Here is a 21,356-nt window from a genome sequence, read left to right as displayed (position 1 = left end):
ATTCGAAATAAGTGATTGAGTAAGACATTTGATAGGCGAGTCAAATAGTCATGGTAGTGGAACGGTTAGAGGCTTCTATCACACGATAAAATTAGAAAACGTCTATAATCAAGCGGCGGGAACATTTATCAAGAGGAATTGCATTTAAAGTTGTAATCTTGTAATTAATTGTAATTAATCGTCAGATATATAAAATAGATTATAAATACTAGGAAGTGTTAGAAAATAAGGGTTGGAACTTTAACTCAGAAAAATACTTAATCACACTCACATCTCAGCGAATTCATAAGTCTACAATCGAATAACTTTTCTGTAGGGTTCCTTCCATCTTTTCATCCTTTCAATTTACTTTTCTGTAAATTTAACATTTCAAATAATTTTACTTTTCAAGTGTTTTTTATTTTCATTGTTCAATTTATCATTTTGCATTTTAATATTTTATGTTATAGTCCTTTGATCCAATTGAAGGCATTTGATTATTTTCTTTTAATTTCAATGCAAATTATTTTTATTTGTAAACAATTTCCCTTTTGAAAATTCTATTTCTTCTTTATTTCTTCTTCAATTTACAGAGTTTAATTTATCTTTATTCTCAAAATTTATCTAATGAAAGATATTTTGATACACTTTTAGAAAAACTGGTACCTGCAAAGAGAAGTAGATTTCGCTCTCAGACCATTGGAATCGAACTACCGTCAATTTGCTAAAAATCGATAAAACAGAAAAATAAGAAGAGGATTTGAGAATAAAGAAGAAAAAAAAATCTAGACTAACAATGATATGGTTTAATATTTTGTTTAAATTATAAAAAAAATTTAAAATATAATTTTAGAATTATATAAAATTTAATATAATTTTATATTTGTATTTTTCATATTATTATTCCATTTGTTACTTTAGCCTTTTCCATTAACAAAAATGGGAGCAGTTGATCACTTTTATCAGAGTGTTTAAAAACTTCTTAAAATTTAATTTTAGTATTTGAAACAAAAATAATTAAATTAGTTTATATAAAATTTAATTCAATTTTTTAAAAAAATTAATTTCAACTTAAACAGGTTCGATTTGGAATTTTACTTTATTGAAATTTTATTTAAAACTTAAAATGCCTAAAATATATGTCTTTATAATTTAATTATTTTTTCTTAATTTTTTTTTACTCATTTTCTCTTTATGCCTCCCACATTTTAATACACATTATCTCTTTTCTTATCACCTTCATTCTTTTCTTTACCCTTTTCTTCAACTCGTTTAATAATATATATATATATATATATATATATATATATTAAAAGATCTACTATGTAGATCCAAAAAATTTATCTACACGTATAGATTTTATGTGTTTAACTTAAATTTATGATACAAAACATTTGTCAATATATCCAAACATTTTAAGTAAAGTTGTATCAATTATGATACTAGCAAAAAGTAGTACAATTTTATTCTATTTTAATAATATGAATTAGTTGCTATAATTTATCGTTAATGACAAATTTTTTTATTTATTACATCATTAGACCCTTTAATAAGTTGGTTATTGATAGTTCATTTTTTTTGTAGTTTGTCGTTAGAATCAACCATGAAAAATCATTTAATTGTTTTAATTAATAATAATATTTTTTAAATTTAATATTTTAGATTAATCTAATTTTTTATTTTATTAAAGAGGTGAACAAATTTTAGTTGAATAAAGGGGTAAGTATGATTTTGATCCATCACATTGAGGGCCAGAATCGAAACCGTCTCTTGTCTAATTTTCGATTTAGAATCATCCTTAACGTTTTTTTTTATTAAAATCGTCCTTTTTAATAAATTTTTTTATTTTATTCCTAAACTACCCCTATTTCTATTTTAATAATAAAAGTTATAAAATTAAAAAAACAAGAAAACGCGCGTTGGGGGGAGGGGAGGGGAGGGGGACGGCGTCGGCGAGCCTTCGTCGTCGCGGCCGTGACCTCGTCGTCGCCGCCGCCTCCTTCAAAACTTTGATGATGATGACGATGAAGGGGGAAGGGAAGCCGCCGTCCCACCACCGCAGTCTCGCCGTCCCACTGCTGCAGCCGCTGCCTCTCTCCTGTCCAGATCAACCGCGACTCTCTCCTCTCTTTCTCTTCTTCCCTGTCTCGGATCTCCTCGAACCAGAGCTCACCGCCGACGAGCCTCTCCTGCTTCACCATGGCGCAACAACGTGGAGCCTCCCCTACTTCACCACCACACAGCAACGTGGAGTCTCCTCTGTTTCACCACCGCCAGCGAGCCTCCCTGCTTTCCCTCCCTCAGTTCCTGTCACAAAAGGAATCAGAGCCACCACTACCTGTTACCCTCCCTCCAGCCCCTTGATTTGATTATAGGTTAGTTTAGCTGGATTTTAATTTTCTGTTAGTTGATTTTAGGTTATTGAATTGCTGAAAGTTGCTACTAAATTGTTGTTGTTGTTGTTGAATTAGCTTAGGTTATTGAATTTCTGTTAATGGTTAATTGTATACAAGATCCATGGCTGTTGTTGTTCTTCTGCATTTGGTTGTTGTTGTTTCATTATTTTTTGCTTCTGCTGTTCTTCTACTTCTGGTTGAGCTTGTTGTTATCCATTGTTGTTCTTCTGCGTTTGTGCATCTGCTTCTGGTTAATGTTGAGAAATAAGATGGGTGTTGAGGAAGAGTTATGGGTTTGTTTTTCTGAGTTTGAGTTCTAGATCTGAGATCTGGGTTCTGATGAGGATAACGATGATGATGTTGATTTTCTGAGTTTTGGTTAGTGTGATGCAGATGGTGATGGAGTGGCAGTGGGTGGGGTGGTGTTGGTGTTGGTGGTAGTGGTGGTGCTGGTTGTGGCGGTGATGTTGGTGTTGGTGGCGGTGGTGGTGGAGGAGGTAATTGTGTTGGTAGTTGTGAGAGTATTTTTATCCAAAAAAAATACAAAGGATGATTTTAATACGGAAAAAAACGTTAAGAACGATTCTAAATCGAAAATAAGACGAAGGACGGTTTCGATTCTGTCCCTCAATGTTAGGGACCAAAATCATACTTACCCCTTGAAAAAGTTTTAGTTAATAATATAATTTTTTATTATTTTATATAATTTTTATATAATTTAATAAATAAATATATTAATTTAATAAATATTCTAAACACTAGAATTCAATTCAATTCTATTGTTTTACTAATTCATTCCAAATATTAAAATTCAATTCAATTCTATACCATTAAAAATTTTAAAAAATGGGAGCAATTGATATTACATTTGTTAGGATATTTGAAAATCTCTTAAAATTTAATTCTAATGTTTAAAACAAAAATAATTAAATTAATTTAGATGAAATTCTATTCAATTTCATTGTTTTCTTTTAAAATTAATTTCAACCCAAATAGGTTCGACTTGGAATTCGATTCCATTGAAATTTTACTTAAAACTTAAAATATCTAAAATGTACTTTTTCTTAATTTTTCTCACTTATTTTCTCTCAATGCCTCACATTTCAATACACATTGTTTCTTCTCTCACCACCTTCATTCTTTTCCTTTTATTTTTTTCAATTCACTTAATATAATATATATCTTTTTTTTTAAAAGGTCTACTATGTAGATCTAAAAAAATTATCCACATATATAGATTTTATGTGTTTATCAATACGTCTAAATATTTCAAGTGAAGTTATGATACTAGTAAAAAGTAGCACAATTTTATTCTATTTTAATAACATGAATTAGTTGTTATAATTTACCATTGATAACTAATTTTTTATTTATTATGTCATTAAACTAATTAACATGTTAGTTTTGGATAGTTCATGTTTATGTTTTGTTGATAGTTTGTTATTGGAATCAACCACGAAAAGTTATTTAATTATTTTAATTAATAATAATATTTTTTAGGGCAAAAAATCAGTATAAGCGAATGCCATCTCAAATTGACGTATATAAGCCAAACTGAAAATCGTTTTAATAATGCGCAGGATCTTGTATATATATAATTCGAACCGATATGGTTCGAACTGCAAATGAGAGTAATTCGAACTGGGGCAGTTCGAATTACAACCTGAATTTTCTTCATAAATCGAACCAGGTCGGTTCGAACCTTGAGTGCACATAATTCGAACCAGAGAGGTTCGAATTATAGAGAGAGAGTGTGGCCTTAGTAATTCGAACCGAGCTGGTTCGAATTACACAAACCTTAGTTCGAACCGAGCCGGTTCGAATTAGTGGGAGAGAGACCTCTATATAACCGTTCTAAACGTGAGTTGGTCTCATTAGATGGAGTATAATGGCTAGTGAGGAGAGTTTTGTTGTTCTGGTTCACCACAGAGGATCCATTAAGAGGAAAACTCGTTTCGGAGTAAAGTTCACAGATAAGGATCCTCTCTGTGTTGTCGTGAATCCAACGACAAGGTATGATGACCTTGTTAGATCAGTGCTGATGAAACTTGGCCTGGAAGGTGTGAAGCGGGTTAAGAAGTTTTTCTATCGCATTCTAGTCACGATCCTGCACGATACGGTGAAGTATGATTGTCTCACGATTGGTAGTGATGAGGACCTGCAAGTCATGTTTCTTTGTCGGAGGCAGTTTCCGGAGGTGAGGACACCAGAATTACTGGCAAAGCTGGTTGATGTGGTATCCAACTCAGGGGGTTCGAACCGGAATACCACCGATGTAGCCACGGCAGCTGGTTCCAGTTCCAGGGCTGCCGTGGCTTCTTCCTCCGTCCCAGTGTACGAGCCAGCGGTCCAACTTGTCGCCTCCCCGTCTTTTGCTGTTGATCTGAATGACGGCGTAGGCGACGAGGTAGGATCCTTTGATATTCTGTCGAACGCCTTATAGGGCGTTCCACCGGTTGGCGTCGGAGACGGAGTGTTGGGTGATGCAGAGGAGGACGACGTCGAGCTGGATACGATTGGGGATGACAGCGGTGACGAGGTTGGAGCGAATGGGCCTGCATTGGCGGGCGGTGGTTCTAGCTCTGGCACACAGCAGTATCCACCACATTTTTCCTCGTTGGACCTGGACGCCATGAGACATAAGGGGGTTTTAGGGCATGCTGTTGGATTCAGAGCTAGAGATGCGGAAGGGACTGTTGGTCTGACAGAGTTCCAGGTTGGTCAGCAATTCCAGGATAAAGATGAGGCCCTGTTAAGCGTGAAGACTTACAGCATCCGGCGAGGGGTACAGTACAAGGTGGTGGAGTCCGATCACCGCCAGTATGTGGGCAAGTGTTCCGAGTTTGGGAATGGGTGCACATGGTTGATTCGACTGAGTCTTCGGAAGCGCAAGGGCATTTGGGAGGTCAAACGGTACAATGGACTTCACACTTGCCTGGCCACATCCATCTCGAGTGGCCACAGGAGTTTGGATTATCATGTGATTTCGGCGTTCATTATGCCAATGGTTAGGGCTGACGCATCCGTGAGCATAAAGGTGCTCCTGAAACGCCACGGCAGCGCACTTTGGTTTTAGGCCGACTTACCGGAGGGTTTGGATGGCAAAGCAGAAGGCTATTGCCCTCATCTACGGTGACTGGGATGAGTCATACAACGACATACCTAAGTGGGTGTTGGGTGTCCAGCTGACGATGCCTGGTAGTGTTGCGGTCCTTAAGACGAGCTCGGTTCGAGTTGGAGGACAGGTGGACGAGTCTCAAGCGTACTTCCACAGACTTTTCCGCCGTGCATCGAGGCATTCCGTCATTGCAAGCCGCTAGTCAGCATTGACGGCACACATCTATATGGGAAGTATGGGGAAACGTTGCTCATCGCGATTGCACAGGACGGGAACTCCAACATTCTACCTGTCGCATTCGCACTAGTAGAGGGTGAGAATGCGGAGTCCTGGATATTCTTTCTCTCGCACCTTCGACAGCACGTGACCCCGCAGCCCGGTCTGCTGGTTATATCGGACAGGCACAACGGCATCAAGGCTGCGCTTGAGGCCCCTAGCGGCGGTTGGTTACCGCCATCTGCGTACCGTACATTCTGCATACGACACGTAGCGACTAATTTTGCCCTTACCTTCAAGGGCAAAGACGCTAGGAGGCTTCTAGTGAATTCAGCGTATGCAAAGACCGAGGTTGAATTTGATTACTGGTTTGATATTCTGCGATCTGAAGATCCGGCGATGTGTGAGTGGGCGAACCGGATTGATTACTCCTTGTGGACTCAGCATCGTGATGAGGGGCGGAGATTCGGTCACATGACGACGAACATCTCCGAGTGTGTGAACTCAATCCTCAAGGGGGTCAAAAATCTCCCTGTAGCATCCCTGGTAAAGGCAACATATGGTAGGCTTGCGGAACTCTTTGTTCGCAAGGGGAGAGAGGCTGAGGCCCAGATGGGAACCGGACAACAATTCAGTCAGCATTTGGTGAAGTGTATTGAGGCCAACTTGAAGACGGCCAGGTGCTTCACGGTGACGCTGTATGACCGGGATAACTCCGAGTTCACCGTAGCAGAGACTACTCCGACTGGTTCTTTCTCTTTGGGTACTTACAGAGTATCACTTGCCTCTCAGACATGTGACTGCGGGTACTTCCAGGCTCTTCATTTCCCGTGTCAGCACGCACTTGCATGCTATGCCTACTCACGGGTCACCTGGAAAAGGAACTCACCCTTGTCAGGGCAACTGTAGGACACAACTAGAAAAGTTTGATTATAAAAGGACACTTGTTAACTAGCATACTCACCTCCCTGTCCTGTAACCGGTCTATCCTGAGCCTCCACATCTGCACTCTAGGACCCTTCTCGCTCCCGGAAGGGTTGTAACCTGACCATCTGCACCATACACATGTGTTACATCTACTGAAATATGTGTTCAGATTATGCAATAGAATATTAATGAATACGCAGTTATGTATGTCAAATTGAAATAGAGAAGGCCTAGTATAGTACCTCGAGGCCAACGGCCAGCTCAACGTCTCATATCTTGCAGGTCTAAACCGAAGAAAGCGCCAAAAGATCCAAGACTGAAGTAGCTGAAGCGGGCCTGCTAACTTGACGACATGTCTGTTCGCCACTCGGCACATGCACCGGTACAACCAAGCCAGTGCTGCAGAACCCCAGCTGTAGGTACCCAGCTCCTCCAGCCTCGCTACGTACGGAAGCCATCTGTTGTGAATCCGGTTCCCGAACTTGTCCGCAAACAGCTGCGTGTCCAATAACATCATGATGTACGCACGGGCATATCAGCGCACAGTGTCATCATCTGCATCCTCAGGGCACTCACCGAAAGTCTCCTGAAACCAGCTGCAGTTCACTGCGTACTTCTGAACCTGACTGGGAGGAGGTATAACTCCGAGCAACTCCTGGAACCAGACCCAGGCTGGACGGCCACCCTCGATGTATATATGGAACTCTGACAAGCACCCGCTCACGTAACGGCCGTCCACTGGCAAACCCAGCTGGTATGCCACGTCCTGGAGTGTGATCGTGCACTCTCCGAACGGCATATGGAACGTGTGCGTCTCGGGACGCCATCGCTCCATGAATGCACTGACAAGGGCCTCGTCTAGCCGGAACCATTGGTCGTTCAGCCTTGCAAGATGGTATAGACCTGCCATCTGCAAGTACGGAACGTATCTGTCATCAAGTCGCATGCCCTGCTGCCGCCGCATGCTCCTAATGCATCGCTGGGGCTGCGCACGAAATGAATCGCATAGTTAGAACCAGCTTAAAAACCAACCACAACCGTAAGCAGCACGATAAATCATCAACAAACCATTCTGCTAAATAAAACCGCATAACATTACATGAAAGATAATCAACTGGAAAACAAACCCATAGACCGCACAACTAAACCGCTAACATAAATCAGCTTAACGAGATCCACTAACAAGAAACAGCTTAACTAAACCGGTTTACATAAAAGAGCTAGCGTAAAACAACTGCCATCAAACAAGTCAAACAAATCACCAACATAAAACCACTAACAAAAACCACCTACCCTAAACCACTAACATAAACCGCTTGCATAAACCACTAACATAAACCACCAACATAAACCACTAACAGAAACCACTAACTTAAACCACTAACATAAACCACTACCCTAAACCACAAACCTAAACCACTAGCATAAACCACTAACTTAAACCGCTAACTTAAACCACTAACATAAACCACCAACATAATCCCCTCACATAAACCACCTACATAAACCACTAACATAAACCACCATCTAACCCACATGCAAAACCACTAAGGCACAAATACCGCTAGAATCAAAAATATTTCCGTACTAACCTCCTCGTTGATGACCCCGGCTATATGAGCGACTCCGTCCAAGCGATATAACCGTGCCGGATCGTCCCCCATCAGCAGAGTATTCCGTTCAGGTCTTCCTCGGAGAGAATCTGGGTCATTTTCTCTGAGATTTTGTGGGGTAGGGAGAGGAATAATAGTTCGAATGAGGGTGATTCGAACTCCTTATATAGCCGAATCACCCCTAATTCGAACCACCTTGGTTCGATTTATGAAGGAGAACGCCAAGGGTAATTCGAACCAGCTTGGTTCGAATTACATGCGTTGCACACTTGGCTATAGTTCGAACTTGCCTAGTTCGAATTACATGGGGTTGGAGTTCGAACCACCTTGGTTCGAATTACATTCAAAGTTCCTCTCCCCTAGTTCGAACCTCCCTGGTTCGATTTACTTGTGTTTGTAGTTCGAACCACCCTGGTTCGAATTACATAAAAATAGCGTCTGGCTTATTGCTGAAACGATTTTCAGTTTGGCGTATTTACGTTACACCCTTCTTGATTTGGCTTATTAGGGTTTTTTGCCCTATTTTTTAAATTTAAAATTTTAGATTAATCTAATTTTTGTTTTTCTAAAAGAGGTAAATAAATTTTTGTTGAAAAAAAATTTAGCTAAAAACATAATTTTTTATTGTTTTATATAATTTAATAAATAAATATATTTATTATTTAAATATGATGTTATATTAATAAAAGATAAAGTTATCTATTATAAAATTTTAATTTATTTTATAAATATTTTAAACACTAGAATTCAATTCAATTTGATAGTTTTAATAATTCATTCTAACTACTAGAATTTAATTCAATTTTATACCATTAAAATTTTTCAAATAGACTAAAGACTTTTTATCGATAATATATTTTAAGATATTTTTTGTTAGCGTCTAATCTTTTAGATATTAAATTAGTAATTAATTCTTTTATATTTATTATTTTTATTATATTTATTAATTACCCCTAAAATAAATATATAATATTAAATATAATACATATATAATTTTAAATATTATATATATAAAATTATAAATATTAAATTAAATAAAATAATTTTAGATTTTTATCTCCATAACGTTACTGTTTCACAATATGGTGCCAAGTTGAAGTTCAATGTCGTTTGGAGGAATTTTTCTTCTGATTTTCGCCTTGGTTTGCTTGTAGTGAGAAAAATTATAGACCCGATCCGAGTTACCAAAATATAAGCATACTACAATATTTTACAATGAGTAGTAATCATAGTCGAGGTATCAAACATGTTATACATATATATAGATTCCTATCACATGTAACACACATTATATATTTGATGAGCACGTGTGCAATATTATTCTATAGCCACAGCCCAGATTACATACATGATGAGTAGCAGACAACCCTTCCAAACCAATTGAGTGGGATACGTGTCTGCAATTCAGAAAAAAGAAAATACACCTCCTCCAATTTCTAAATATTCAAGTAATTAATATTTCACCTTAATTAAGTAATATTATGTTTTTTCCAGGTTAAAATAATAGAGACACAGTATTAAAAAAAAAAAACGAATCGTAGAGGATCCAAATCCACCCAAGTATAGTAGTAGTGCACGCGTACAAGCATGTGGGGACCTGGCATATGCATTGCTTCATGCCTCTTATTGTATTGTGACATTGGTGGCAGTGGCATCATGGCCTAAAAATTTTCATTAGCAATACTATCCATTCTGCCACAGTGGTATTAGAATAGCCCATAGGAACCAATTAAACCACCCCTCAAAACCAGCTTCTATGAAACCAAAAAATCAGGATTACTAGGCCTACGTTTTCACAAGCAATTGGCCTTGTGATGTAACATTTATAGTACAGCATGCAATCAAAACCTCCCCCATATATGGTCATGAATTTCTCTTTGCATTTTAGCTCTAGTGGATCTTAGTCTAGTTTTAGACATGGACTCGGTAGTGCCTATGAAATTGCAATAAATTTTCCTTTGTCCTTTATATGCTCTGACACAACTATGACATGTCAGGAAAATGAAATCCCATGTTAAAATTTCATAGTGCTATATTATATATGTTCCATGTCCCCCCAAAAGAAAAGACAAAGGCTTTTCGTGTTTGGGTTTAATGTTATTAAACTCATTAACATAACCACTAACCCAAGTCAATTTTATGTCTAATCCTTGTTTATCGGTTTACATAAAAATCAAACTAGTGCTCTAAAGGGGACAAGGGCAGGTGCGTTTTTGTCTAATTTTCTTCATTTGTGTGATTTAATATGTCTTCATCAGATGATATGCCAATTAGCTTATACTAGGATTAGCAAATAAGTCACAACTTGCCTCCACTAAACAAAACCTAATTATTTAATAACGGAAATAATGAATGAATGGCTCAGGATATGCGAGACCTAAAAATTTGAACAAACCAAGGCCGGCCATGCTTTTATTAGACACTGTCTATTTCCATTAACAAAATGGGATCATATACATGTACGCGTTTTCCACTCGTTTTTTTTTTGTGTTTTATTTTTTAATTATGAAAATATAAAAATCATCCTAAGTTATATGATTAATAGGACACCAGCCAAAAATGAGATATGATTAATATAATTTAATTTTCTATTCCCTTTTTATAAACATGATTCATGTTAATATCTCTATCTCCTTTATCGTGATAGTAACATAATATTATCCTAGTGAAATAATTATCTTATCATTTTTCTCTTTGCTTTTTTTTTTGAAAAATTTTGTACATCTAATAAACAAAACCAAGTGTTGATTAGTGTTAACTCAAATGTTAAGTCAAATATTAAAAAAAATTATCATTACTTTCGTCTTAAAAAAACTTTATCTATGTTACAAATGAGAGCTAGTCATTAAACATCCGTATAGAATATAATAAATATGTATAATTAAAATAGGTTTCAGAAACATCATTTTGTTCATAAAAAGCCAATGTACATTGATCAAAATTTATGTCCATTTATTTAATAATCATGTTATGTAAATATAAAAAATATATATTTATACACAAATATATAATAGCTAAATTTTAGTATATAAATAGTATTTTGTTTAAATCTTTAACCTAATATTTTTCATGGTATGAAATCCAAGAATCCTAAGGTTCAATATATTGTTTACTTAATATGCTATCAGTCAAATATTGTTTTTTTATGATGATAGATATGGTGTTGTTAATACTTAATACGAGAAAATGTCGTGTTTTTTTTTTTTTTTTACAAGTATTCTGTACAATACAGAAATTTTACGTAGCGATTTTTAATTTAATTAAAAATTTTATCAAATTTTTTATTTTAATTAAAAAAATCTCACCTAATAGTTTTTTATTTTAATTTTAAAAATAAAAATTTTATCCAATAATTTTTAATTTTATAATTTGTCTTTATATTCTAGTAAAATTCCAAAAGTTCTCAATAATTTAGAATTAACTAAAAAAGATCCCTTATGTAAAGAAATTAGCCTCATAATCCAAGAGTAGTATTAGCAATATCTAGCAGAGTTAATTTCAAGTGAGGTATACCTTAAAATGAGGAAATAGGATCTGATAATTGTTAAATAATAAAAACAATAATAATAGTTGTTTATCTAACATGTGTATTTTCTTAATTATTGTATAAAATTTGATTTTTTAATATAATTATTATATATTTATTAAAATAAAATGTTTTAAAATTTTGTATATTAATCATAAAATTGAAAAATAGAAGGGGAAGAGGCATTAATATAAAAATAAGAAAAAACAGAGAATTCCCCACACCATCCTCTCCTTCTCTTCCCCACAGAGAGAATGAGCTTATGAGCAACCTTCGTGTTCCTCTACCACCCAACACACCCCACCTCTACCTCCAGCTAACGTGCGCCCTCTTCCTTACCCTACGCACCCCCTTCTTTCCTTTCCATTTCCGTTATTCTCTCTCTCTCTCTCACATACAACATTTGTTTTTATCTTCTCACTTTCACAAACCTCCGCGTTAACCGTTCTCCCCCACCTCCTTTCTCTCGCTCTCTCTCTCTCATTCCCATCCAGATTCGGAGGTTCGGAACGACCCCAAGCTTGCTTCGGGTGCCGCCGGTGGTGGTTTTAGGGTTAGGGTTTCCGAGAGATGTGGTATGCTTCAGGCATTCATGAATCTACGCGCTCTCTGTTTGAGGCCATTCGGGCTCGCTGACGACAAGGTCGACACTTCCCCCGTCGAAGTCAACGGCGGCAGCTTCAGAGGCAGCGGAAGCTTCAAAGGCGGCGCCGGCGCAAGAGAAGGCAAGGACAGCCTCCTCTGGTCTCGCGACGTCGGAAAATATGGCTCCGGCGATTTCTCCATGGCCGTCGTCCAGGCCAATCAGGTCCTTGAAGACCAGAGCCAGATAGAGTCCGGTCCCCTTGGCACCTTTGTTGGCATCTACGACGGTCACGGAGGACCCGACGCCGCGCGATTCGTATGCGATCACCTCTTTCGCCATTTTCAAGGTTCTTCATTCTTCATTCTGAATTCTGAATTCCCCGTTTCTGTTTTATTTGTATGTGTCAATGTATGTATATATAATTATATACTTGCCTGAAATGGTTTAATTTTTTCTGTTTATTTATTTTGCGAAGGTAGTTGTGGCATTCGTGTCGCCACGTTTTCAGTTTTGATTGTATATTTCCTTAATTACTACGCTCGGGTTTGGTAGTAACTGTTATGCGTGGTTTTCATCAATTCGCTTTTCCGTGAACTTTTTTCCTTTTGTGTTTCTTTCTCATTGGTTACTCTTTTGAGTCGGATGATTTCCCAGGAATTCAACTACTATTGATGAACATGCAGGCCAATGGGTAACTACTATTCCTGACAGTATGTAGGAGCCATTTCCTTTTTTCTTTTTTTTTTGAAGAACCTAAAACTTTAATTGGTGAATTTATTTTTGTTTCCCTCTAATGTGGATGAATTTTGGGGTGGCTTGCCACATAATAATGTCAACAAAGTGTTTTGGAAATGGACCCTTGCTTTCTGCATCGCTTTCTGTGTTGAAGGCCCATTGTTTTTTGCAGAGCATTCTGCCGCTTTTAATTTTGGCCCCCTTCATGGGGTATATGTGTTGGGACTTGGTTTGGTTGTGCTTTGTCCCTTTTTTTTTGTCTTTCTTTTCTTTTTTCCTTCTTCTTTCTCTTTGTTGAAGGAGTGCTTCTTATGTTAGCTGTCTTAGATTTCAATGCTGTGCAGCAATATCAGCTGAAGCAAATGGAGGCGTGATCACTGAGACCATCGAGAGGGCATTCCGCCAAACAGAAGAAGGGTATGCTGCTCTTGTGTCAGACTTGTGGAGCACTCGGCCTCAAGTCGCAAGCGCCGGGACTTGTTGTCTGGTTGGAGTGATATTTCAGCAGACACTCTTTGTGGCAAACCTTGGAGACTCCCGCGTTGTATTGGGCAAGAAAGTTGGCAACACAGGAGGCGTTGCTGCAATTCAGCTTTCTACAGAACACAATGCAAATGTTGAAGCTGTGCGGCAGGAGCTTAAAGAGTTACACCCACATGATCCCCAGATTGTTGTCCTCAAACATGGAGTGTGGAGAGTCAAAGGCATTATTCAGGTGATTTCATATTACTGTGTGCTTTAAGAAACCCTTACTTTGCGTACATTAAAACTAGTGTTGGATTCATTGTGGGCTGCATTGTCCGCAACTTCTTGATATACTATGCGGAAGAAACTTAGATGATACTTTTGGAAAATACTAGGCCTCATATTCGTGGATCTCATTGCCTTTTTCCTGTGCAATACTTTTGCCAGAAATCCTTAAAACAATAAACATATGCAGGCTAAAAGGAAATTCTCGATAAGGACACTATTACTGTCCCAATTCTGCTGTGAGGTTATTGATGCTTGGAGAAGACCTGTTCCTTTTTGTGTGTTAAAATTCCGCACTTAGACAAGTACTAAGCTTTTCAACTGGCAGAGGCATTGTGGCATGTAGCCTGCTTTGGGTAGTAGTCCATATGATGTATTTAAGTCAATGCTGAATTGTCTACTAAAGCATAATTGTTATTTTTAATTTAAGAACCTAGTAGAAGATCATTAAGAGAGGAGAAAGAAAAGAAAGCTAGGAGCTAGAAAGATACATTGAAATGACAATAAAAAATTAATAATACACAAAGCTCTCCTTATGGTTGCTATATCATAAGGAGACCAAAATTCTCGTCACATATCAAACACCAAGGCCTGAGAAGAATTGTTGAAATATGAGCATTTCACTTAGCAAGACGCCATAAATCCTTTCATCCTTAGTGTTGTAAAATCCCATGTAGCTACTAAAATCTCATCAGATCGATCCACCTTTAAAGTTCAACCAAGGTGAAGGCTTCAATTAACATACGTTGGATGAAAGTAGCTGAAGTGAAATGCAGAACCAAAGGAGTGACATTTTTGGTCTTAACGTCACGCTTAACACATATATCAAGCAGAACAGTTACATGTAATGTCTCAATTCAGAGCATGTAATTGGGTTAACCTTACTGAGTGTCATTTTCCATCTGTAGCAAAGATCAGAACAAAGCTGAACCAAATTGCAGTTAAATTTCTTTGTTTTGCTTACAAAAAGGAGAAATCAGAAATGTATGGTTTGGTTTGTGATTTTGAGTTTAAAACCAGTCCATATAAATGCAGCAAACCTGCTAATCTGAATGGAGTATTCTGTTTTGACATATGATTTATAAATTATAATGCCTTTGTATGTCGAAATGAACGTCTTGATCATATAAAAGATGGTCAATATGTTTCCCATATATTTCTTCCTTTATTTTATTTTTTAAGTCAAACATGTTTATGTTAGATAATGGTTCAGGTTAGGTTCTGCAGTCATTGTCTCGTTTATCATTTTAAACAAAAGCTCTCCAAATTATTTAGTACCATATCAACACCTGCTTGTATTTGATGCAGATTTCTAGATCTATAGGTGACGTATATATGAAAGACGCACAATTTAACCGGGAACCACTTCCTGCAAAATTCAGACTTCCTGAACCCATGCACATGCCTATCTTGAGTGCTGAACCCGCTATTTTTTCTCATCGACTGCAACCAAATGATTCTTTCATTATATTTGCATCAGATGGCTTATGGGAGCACCTGAGCAATGAAAAGGCTGTGGAAATTGTTAGCAGCAATCCACACACGGTAAGGCTAAGATTCCTGTCTGCAGTTTTACTGAGAATTTGTAAGCCCGAACCTTAACTGCTTGGTTATCTACATACTGTCAGTGCATTAAAGTTAAATTCATATATATATATATATATATATATATATATATATATATATATATATATATCAAAGTATTTTTCTTATTGAAACTGTAGTCTATAGTGTGTGGTTCATGTGATCCGGAGACCATAATGCACAGGACATAAGTTTTCAAGTGCTTGTTGATTTTGTTGTCGTCTATGCCATGGTTGAGACTCCCAAGAGGTACTCATGATATATTTTGTTAGTGCAGGGTAGTGCCAAGAAACTTGTCAAGGCTGCCCTACACGAAGCAGCAAGAAAACGAGAGATGCGATATTCAGACCTGCGCAAGATAGACAAGAAGGTCCGACGCCATTTTCATGATGATATATCTGTTATTGTTTTATTCTTGAACCACGATCTTATATCCAAAGGCACAGTGCTAGACCCACCACTCTCACTTCGAAGCGCACTCGATCACTGACTCCAACTGGTGTCATCATTGTAATGTAAATTACACACACATGTTGTCTTGTACCAGTTTTTGGCAGCATACCACGATATACATGTGCCATTGCTACCTGCATTATAAGGTTGAGAATCATTCATCAGGCTCCAAATTGTTAAAAGTCATAACATGTTATTAGAATTTTGTCCATGAAAATGACAAAAGAAAAGAAAGGTAAAAAAGAATGTAACAAGCATTTGATTGTGGCCACTCCCTTTTCTAACCTTTGTAAGTCTTAAAATCTGGATTTAGACTTTTTATGACCGATTTAGACTGTGTAGGTAAATCCACCAGTATGTTAATTGAGTTCCAAATTATTTGACAAGTTAAGCTAATTTTGCATGCGTAATAAATCATCTTTGGGTGGAAATTTAACATTTTGCTTTGGCTCAACGGAAAAGACAAGATCACTTCGGCCAGGTGAAAATGCTACCTAATTTTAAAGAGAGATGTTAGGGGATTATTAAAATTTATTATTTTTTGTTATTAATTCAACCATTAATTCAATTTTTTGTTTTAATTTAATAATTCAACAATATATTTTATCCTATATTTTTAAAATGTCAAGTGAAGTTTGCACCTTTTCAATTCACATGATCAATTCACATTAGGAAAAGTATGAGGAGCTAATGTATGTTTTATACAATATATACAATGGGGTTAAATTAAAATTAGAATTAAATTAGAGGCAATTAATTAATTTTGCGTAGTTTTTAATTTAAAATTTGAATCAAATCATGATTTTTGTTAGTTATGACAATTAATTAATTTTGAGTAGTTATGGCAATTAATTAATTTTGAGTAGTTTCTCATTTAAAATTTGGATTAAATTATAATTCCCGTCGGAATCAAATTATGATTATTTTCCTCTCTCAATATGTTGTAAACTTTTCTCTCACTCTCTCCTCGAAGCAAAAATCGGTATAGTACCGCCACAGTTACCAGTCGTCGTCGGACATTGCGCCGACACTCTTCTGACTGGCGCCGTCGTCCGCACAGGCCACAGTCCGCCAATCGGTTTGTGCCTTCTTCCTGTCGCCGGAGGTTCACTTTCTCTATGAACGTGCATGGTTATTCTTGGGTGTTTAGTTGTAGACGATGATTGCTGATTATGATTTATACACGTTCACATTGGATGTTCGTTTTTGTATGATTTTGGATGTTCACTTTCTCAGTTTTCGTGGATGTTTATTTTTCAAGTAATTCAACAAGACCCAGGCATGCAGCAGCAGCGTTGGGATGATGCGAGCGCGGGGTTCGGAGCTGCAACTCACGTCGGCGACGCTGACAGTTGCAGGTCACGGATTTTCGACCGCGTGAGGAGTGAAGGAGGTTCTTCCGGCGAGGGCGTTGGCGCGAGGAGGTGGAGCGCGACAGTTCTGGTCGACAGGAACGGAAGCTACACGTCGCACAGAAAGAGAGCGGTAGGACGTAGGTTGCTGCGCACACCATGGGGTAGCGGAGAAAGGGGTTTTTTTGCGGAACAAACAATGAGATTTTTTGGAGGGTAGGTAATGGTGGGTGATGAAGGGTTAATGTGAAAGAATTTTGGGTAAATTGGAGGGAGATATCACAAAAAGCAACTAGAAATTAGGGATAATGATGTTTAATTTACATTATTAATATATATTGGACCAAATAAACAACCCATTATACATATTGTATAGATACTTCATTGTCTCACTAGCGAGACTCTTTACATTAACACCAATTTAGGGGTAAAAAGTAAAAATAGGTGTATGTCATGTAATGTAATTGTTTAGTGTCTATAGTTTGTTATAGGTTTGACTTGTTAATGAGTCTGACCTAATTTAGAAGATTGTTAAAAGGTTTGGTATTTTTTTTAATTAAAATTAAGTATATGTAATATGTCAAATTTAATGTCTACAAAAATTTTTAAATTTCTAAAATATTTAAAATATATAAAAGTATTTATAATAAAATATAATAAGTTTAAATTATCTAATAACTTTGATAATAATAAAAAATTATTTATATATTTATTTATATTTTAATAAGTTCAGGCAATTTTAATAGATTAATAAGACTAATTAATGAATTTAAATTTCATCTACTAATATATTAAAACTTTTATAATAATATGAGTTTAAACTTATTTTATAACAGGTCAAGTAAGACCAAATTAAATACTGACTAAGTTGTAAATTCTTGATTAATTGCTTGATTTATTTCCACCCTTAGACACCATGAACAGTCAATGAATATTTGCATGACGCTGCAGACGTGCATGTCCATGTAAATGTGAAATAAAGACAAATGAAGAAGAGTTTAATATTCACTCACTTAGATATTTTGATTTGAAAATTTTAATTAATTCACCTTATTATTTTAACTTAGGTTTAGCTATAATGTATCCTATGAGTGCAAGTTAAGGTTGCTAATATTAAAAAATTTTAAATAATTTATTTTAATAAATATACAATAAATCTATTGAAATTTTAAATTTTATATCTCTTTTTATAAATATTTTTTAATTAATAATTTTATCATGTAACCTCAAAATACATATTAATTATATTTTTTTAACTTACATACGTATATAATATAAGCTTCTGGTATATGTTAAGTAATATATACAATTAAACTCTTTCTAGCAATAAAAGATGGATAAATCACATAAACAAATTGAATAAATTCCAATTTTACATGAATATCCTAAATGCAATAAATTTATATGTATGTCTTGTTTTGGCTATAAAATTATGTAAATCGAAACAATTTAGTTCGATTTAAATTGACTCCATAAAAATCGAATCCATATAATTTGAATTAGCTAATGTAACAACAAATCAATGTAAATCGAATTCATTAGGTTCAATTTACTAAGAAAAAGCATTACATATATTAAATCAAAACAATTTGTTTCAATTTACAGTATTTGATAGACCACGGTAAATCGAATCAAACTAGTATAGACATGCAGTTTGATTAAATCAAATTTATTTAATTCGATTTACTAAGGAGTATATATTAAATAAATAGGATCAGAACATGGAGTGTTCAATAGAGTGGAATTCACAACGGTTAATGAAGATAGTTTTTTAGTTCTAATGTACTACAAAGAGACGATTCTGAAAAAAATGCGAGAGAATAAAATTTACTGATAAGAATCTATTTGAGTCTCTTTATCAAACCTTCTACGAATTTTGTTGAGTTTTAAAATACTATACTCTAGAAATTTGGGCTGCATGGAATGAAACAGGTAGAAAAGTTATTTTATAGAATTTCGATTTCTATTGTTCGCGATGGGGTGAAGTACGATTCCTTTGTAATAGACAGTGATGATGATTTGTAAGTTTTATTTCACTGTCATCGTCAGTTTTTCGAATTGAGAACCCATAAACTATTGACCAAACTTGGAGATGTGGTCTCTAGTTCAATAAGATCGAATCAGAATCATCAATTAGTGGCAATGGCAGCCGCCTCTAGTTCGACCCTGTTGTTGTGTCTTCATCTATGCCTGTAATGGCATTTGCGACAATTTTGGTGGCATCTCCATCTTTCGCAGCTGATCTAAACCGCGATGACAATGGAGAAATAAGTGATAATGTGAATACTCTTGTTATGATCCCGGTTTCTGGAGAAGTTGTCATCCCGATTTCTAGAGAGTTGGAGAACTAGATGTCCTGAAAGATGTACTGTGGATTGACGATGATGTGGAGCCCGCCATGATTGATGATGATAGCGATGATAATATAGGGAGGAGTATTCCTGTTGGAGCTAGTAGAGCATCGAGCTCGGGATGAGACTTTTCGACTTTAGACTTAGAGACCATGAGATTGCAGGGTCCCTGTATGTAGAATTCATATTTGGGGTTAGAAATTCACAGGATACAGCAGGTCTTGCTGAGTTTTAACTTGGTCAGTAGTTTCAGAATAAAGCAAAAATCATCTTATGTGTGAAGATTTATATCCACCATGGGATTAAGTACAAAGTGTCGGAATCAGAACATGTCAAATACTATGAAAAGTGTAAGGAGTTTGAAAACAGTTGCCGATGGTTGATTCGAATTACTTTTTGCCAGCAAAATGGTATTTGGAAGATCAGACGGTATAACAGACCTCATGTATGTCTTGCCACATCGATCTCCAATGATCACAAGAAACTTGATTATCATGTTATATCTGCTTTCATCCTTTCTCTCATCAGAGCTGATGCGGTTGTGTCCATCAAGGTACTACAGAATGCGACAGAGACACATTTTGGCTTTATACCGACTTACACGAGGGTTTGGTTGGCTAAGCAAAAGCCATTGTGCAGATTTATGGGAATTGAGAAGATGCCTATAATGAGTTGCCAAGATGGGTACTAGGTGTGCTGCCAGGTAGTATTGCAGTACTGAAATGCGGTTTGGAGGCCAGGTTGACGAGTCATCAGGGTATTTGCACCGACTTTTTTTGTCGTTCTCACTGTGCATCAAGGCATTCAAGTATTATAAGCTATTGGTTAGCATTGATAGGATCAAGTTATTGCGTAACTTTTCTCTCTTGGGTAAGGTTTGCGAGTGGAGGAGGTTGTGAAATATAATTCAATATAATTGAATTCGAATTATATATATAGGGACACAACTAGTAAATCGAATCTATTACATTCGATTTACTCTAGCACCACATTTTCTATAAATTGAAACTACTCAATTCAATTTATCATAGGCTATAAATCGAAGCATCTTGATTCCATTTACCAGGGCCTTAAATCGAAGTTCATTGATTCGATTTACTATAGGCTACTTCACTAAAACAAATTTTCATAGTAAATCAAAACTACTGAATTCGATTTACTAGTGCACCTACTAATTCGAATCCAATTAATTTGATTTATATTAAACAAATTTAAATCGTATCAATTAACTTCGATTTATATAAATATGCAAATGAGACATTTATATAACCTATTTATATTTAGAATATTCATGTAAAATTAAAACTATTCAGTTTGTTGATATGATTTACCCTTAAAATACAGTAATATATTTGTCACATCACTTTAATTAATTTTTTTTTGTCCATGTCATGGGCTAGGCCCTGCCCAACCCACGATACAAAAAAACACCTGGGCACAAAGAAAAAAGGAAAAGGAGAAACGGCGATAAACAAACATGTTTCAAGCATTGATAAAAAAAACATGTTTCAAGCTAACTACCAAAGCTTCCACTTCAAACTCCTGCGCTGCCTCTGAGACTGCTGCAATTCCGTCATCTTCAAAGGGTCAAAGTTAAGGATTAGACCGCAAATATCCTCTAATGCTTCCCAATAGTTCGAGCTTTCACTTCTATTTATTTATTTATTTCTTATTCTTTTCTTTCTCCTCAAGGATGGACCAACAACCTGGCCCAGACCCAACTACCACAAAAGCTTCAACCGACCCGGCTTCAGGCTGCGATTCAAAAAC

The 21,356-nt window shown here is 36.2% G+C and overlaps 4 protein-coding genes across 5 annotated transcripts; 3 read left to right on the top strand and 1 right to left on the bottom strand.

Annotated features, from left to right (window-relative positions):
• The first annotated feature begins 4,263 nt into the window (after positions 1 to 4,263).
• On the top strand, positions 4,264 to 5,451 carry LOC130933164 (uncharacterized). The gene is made up of 2 exons (XM_057862711.1): positions 4,264 to 4,782; positions 4,819 to 5,451. The coding sequence occupies exons 1-2, from the start codon at positions 4,264 to 4,266 to the stop codon at positions 5,449 to 5,451; spliced, it is 1,152 nt and encodes a 383-aa protein (XP_057718694.1).
• Positions 5,452 to 5,473: 22 nt separating this feature from the next.
• LOC130933156 (uncharacterized) lies at positions 5,474 to 6,618 on the top strand. Its single transcript, XM_057862699.1, has 2 exons — positions 5,474 to 5,620; positions 5,728 to 6,618. The coding sequence occupies exons 1-2, from the start codon at positions 5,474 to 5,476 to the stop codon at positions 6,616 to 6,618; spliced, it is 1,038 nt and encodes a 345-aa protein (XP_057718682.1).
• A 553-nt stretch (positions 6,619 to 7,171) lies between these two features.
• Positions 7,172 to 8,300, bottom strand: LOC130933147 (protein MAIN-LIKE 1-like). Its single transcript, XM_057862686.1, has 2 exons — positions 8,229 to 8,300; positions 7,172 to 7,621 (listed from the first exon to the last, which is right to left on the bottom strand). The coding sequence occupies exons 1-2, from the start codon at positions 8,298 to 8,300 to the stop codon at positions 7,172 to 7,174; spliced, it is 522 nt and encodes a 173-aa protein (XP_057718669.1).
• A 3,693-nt stretch (positions 8,301 to 11,993) lies between these two features.
• Positions 11,994 to 16,402, top strand: LOC130939466 (probable protein phosphatase 2C 42). Of its 2 annotated transcripts, none has more exons than XM_057867572.1 (4): positions 11,994 to 12,707; positions 13,441 to 13,811; positions 15,155 to 15,391; positions 15,708 to 16,402. In XM_057867572.1, exons 1-4 carry the CDS (start codon positions 12,353 to 12,355, stop codon positions 15,918 to 15,920), a joined length of 1,176 nt encoding a protein of 391 aa, XP_057723555.1. In that variant the 5' UTR covers positions 11,994 to 12,352; the 3' UTR covers positions 15,921 to 16,402. The 2 variants fall into 2 exon arrangements, with proteins under 2 accessions (XP_057723555.1, XP_057723561.1); XM_057867578.1 differs by having other exon boundaries at positions 12,451 to 12,707; positions 13,424 to 13,811.
• The last annotated feature ends 4,954 nt before the right edge of the window (positions 16,403 to 21,356 follow it).

Source organism: Arachis stenosperma, chromosome 1, assembly GCF_014773155.1.
Source record: "Arachis stenosperma cultivar V10309 chromosome 1, arast.V10309.gnm1.PFL2, whole genome shotgun sequence".
Taxonomy (NCBI): Eukaryota; Viridiplantae; Streptophyta; class Magnoliopsida; order Fabales; family Fabaceae; genus Arachis; species Arachis stenosperma.
Note: the sequence above shows the minus strand (reverse complement) of the source record. Positions and strands in the feature narration are given on the sequence as shown.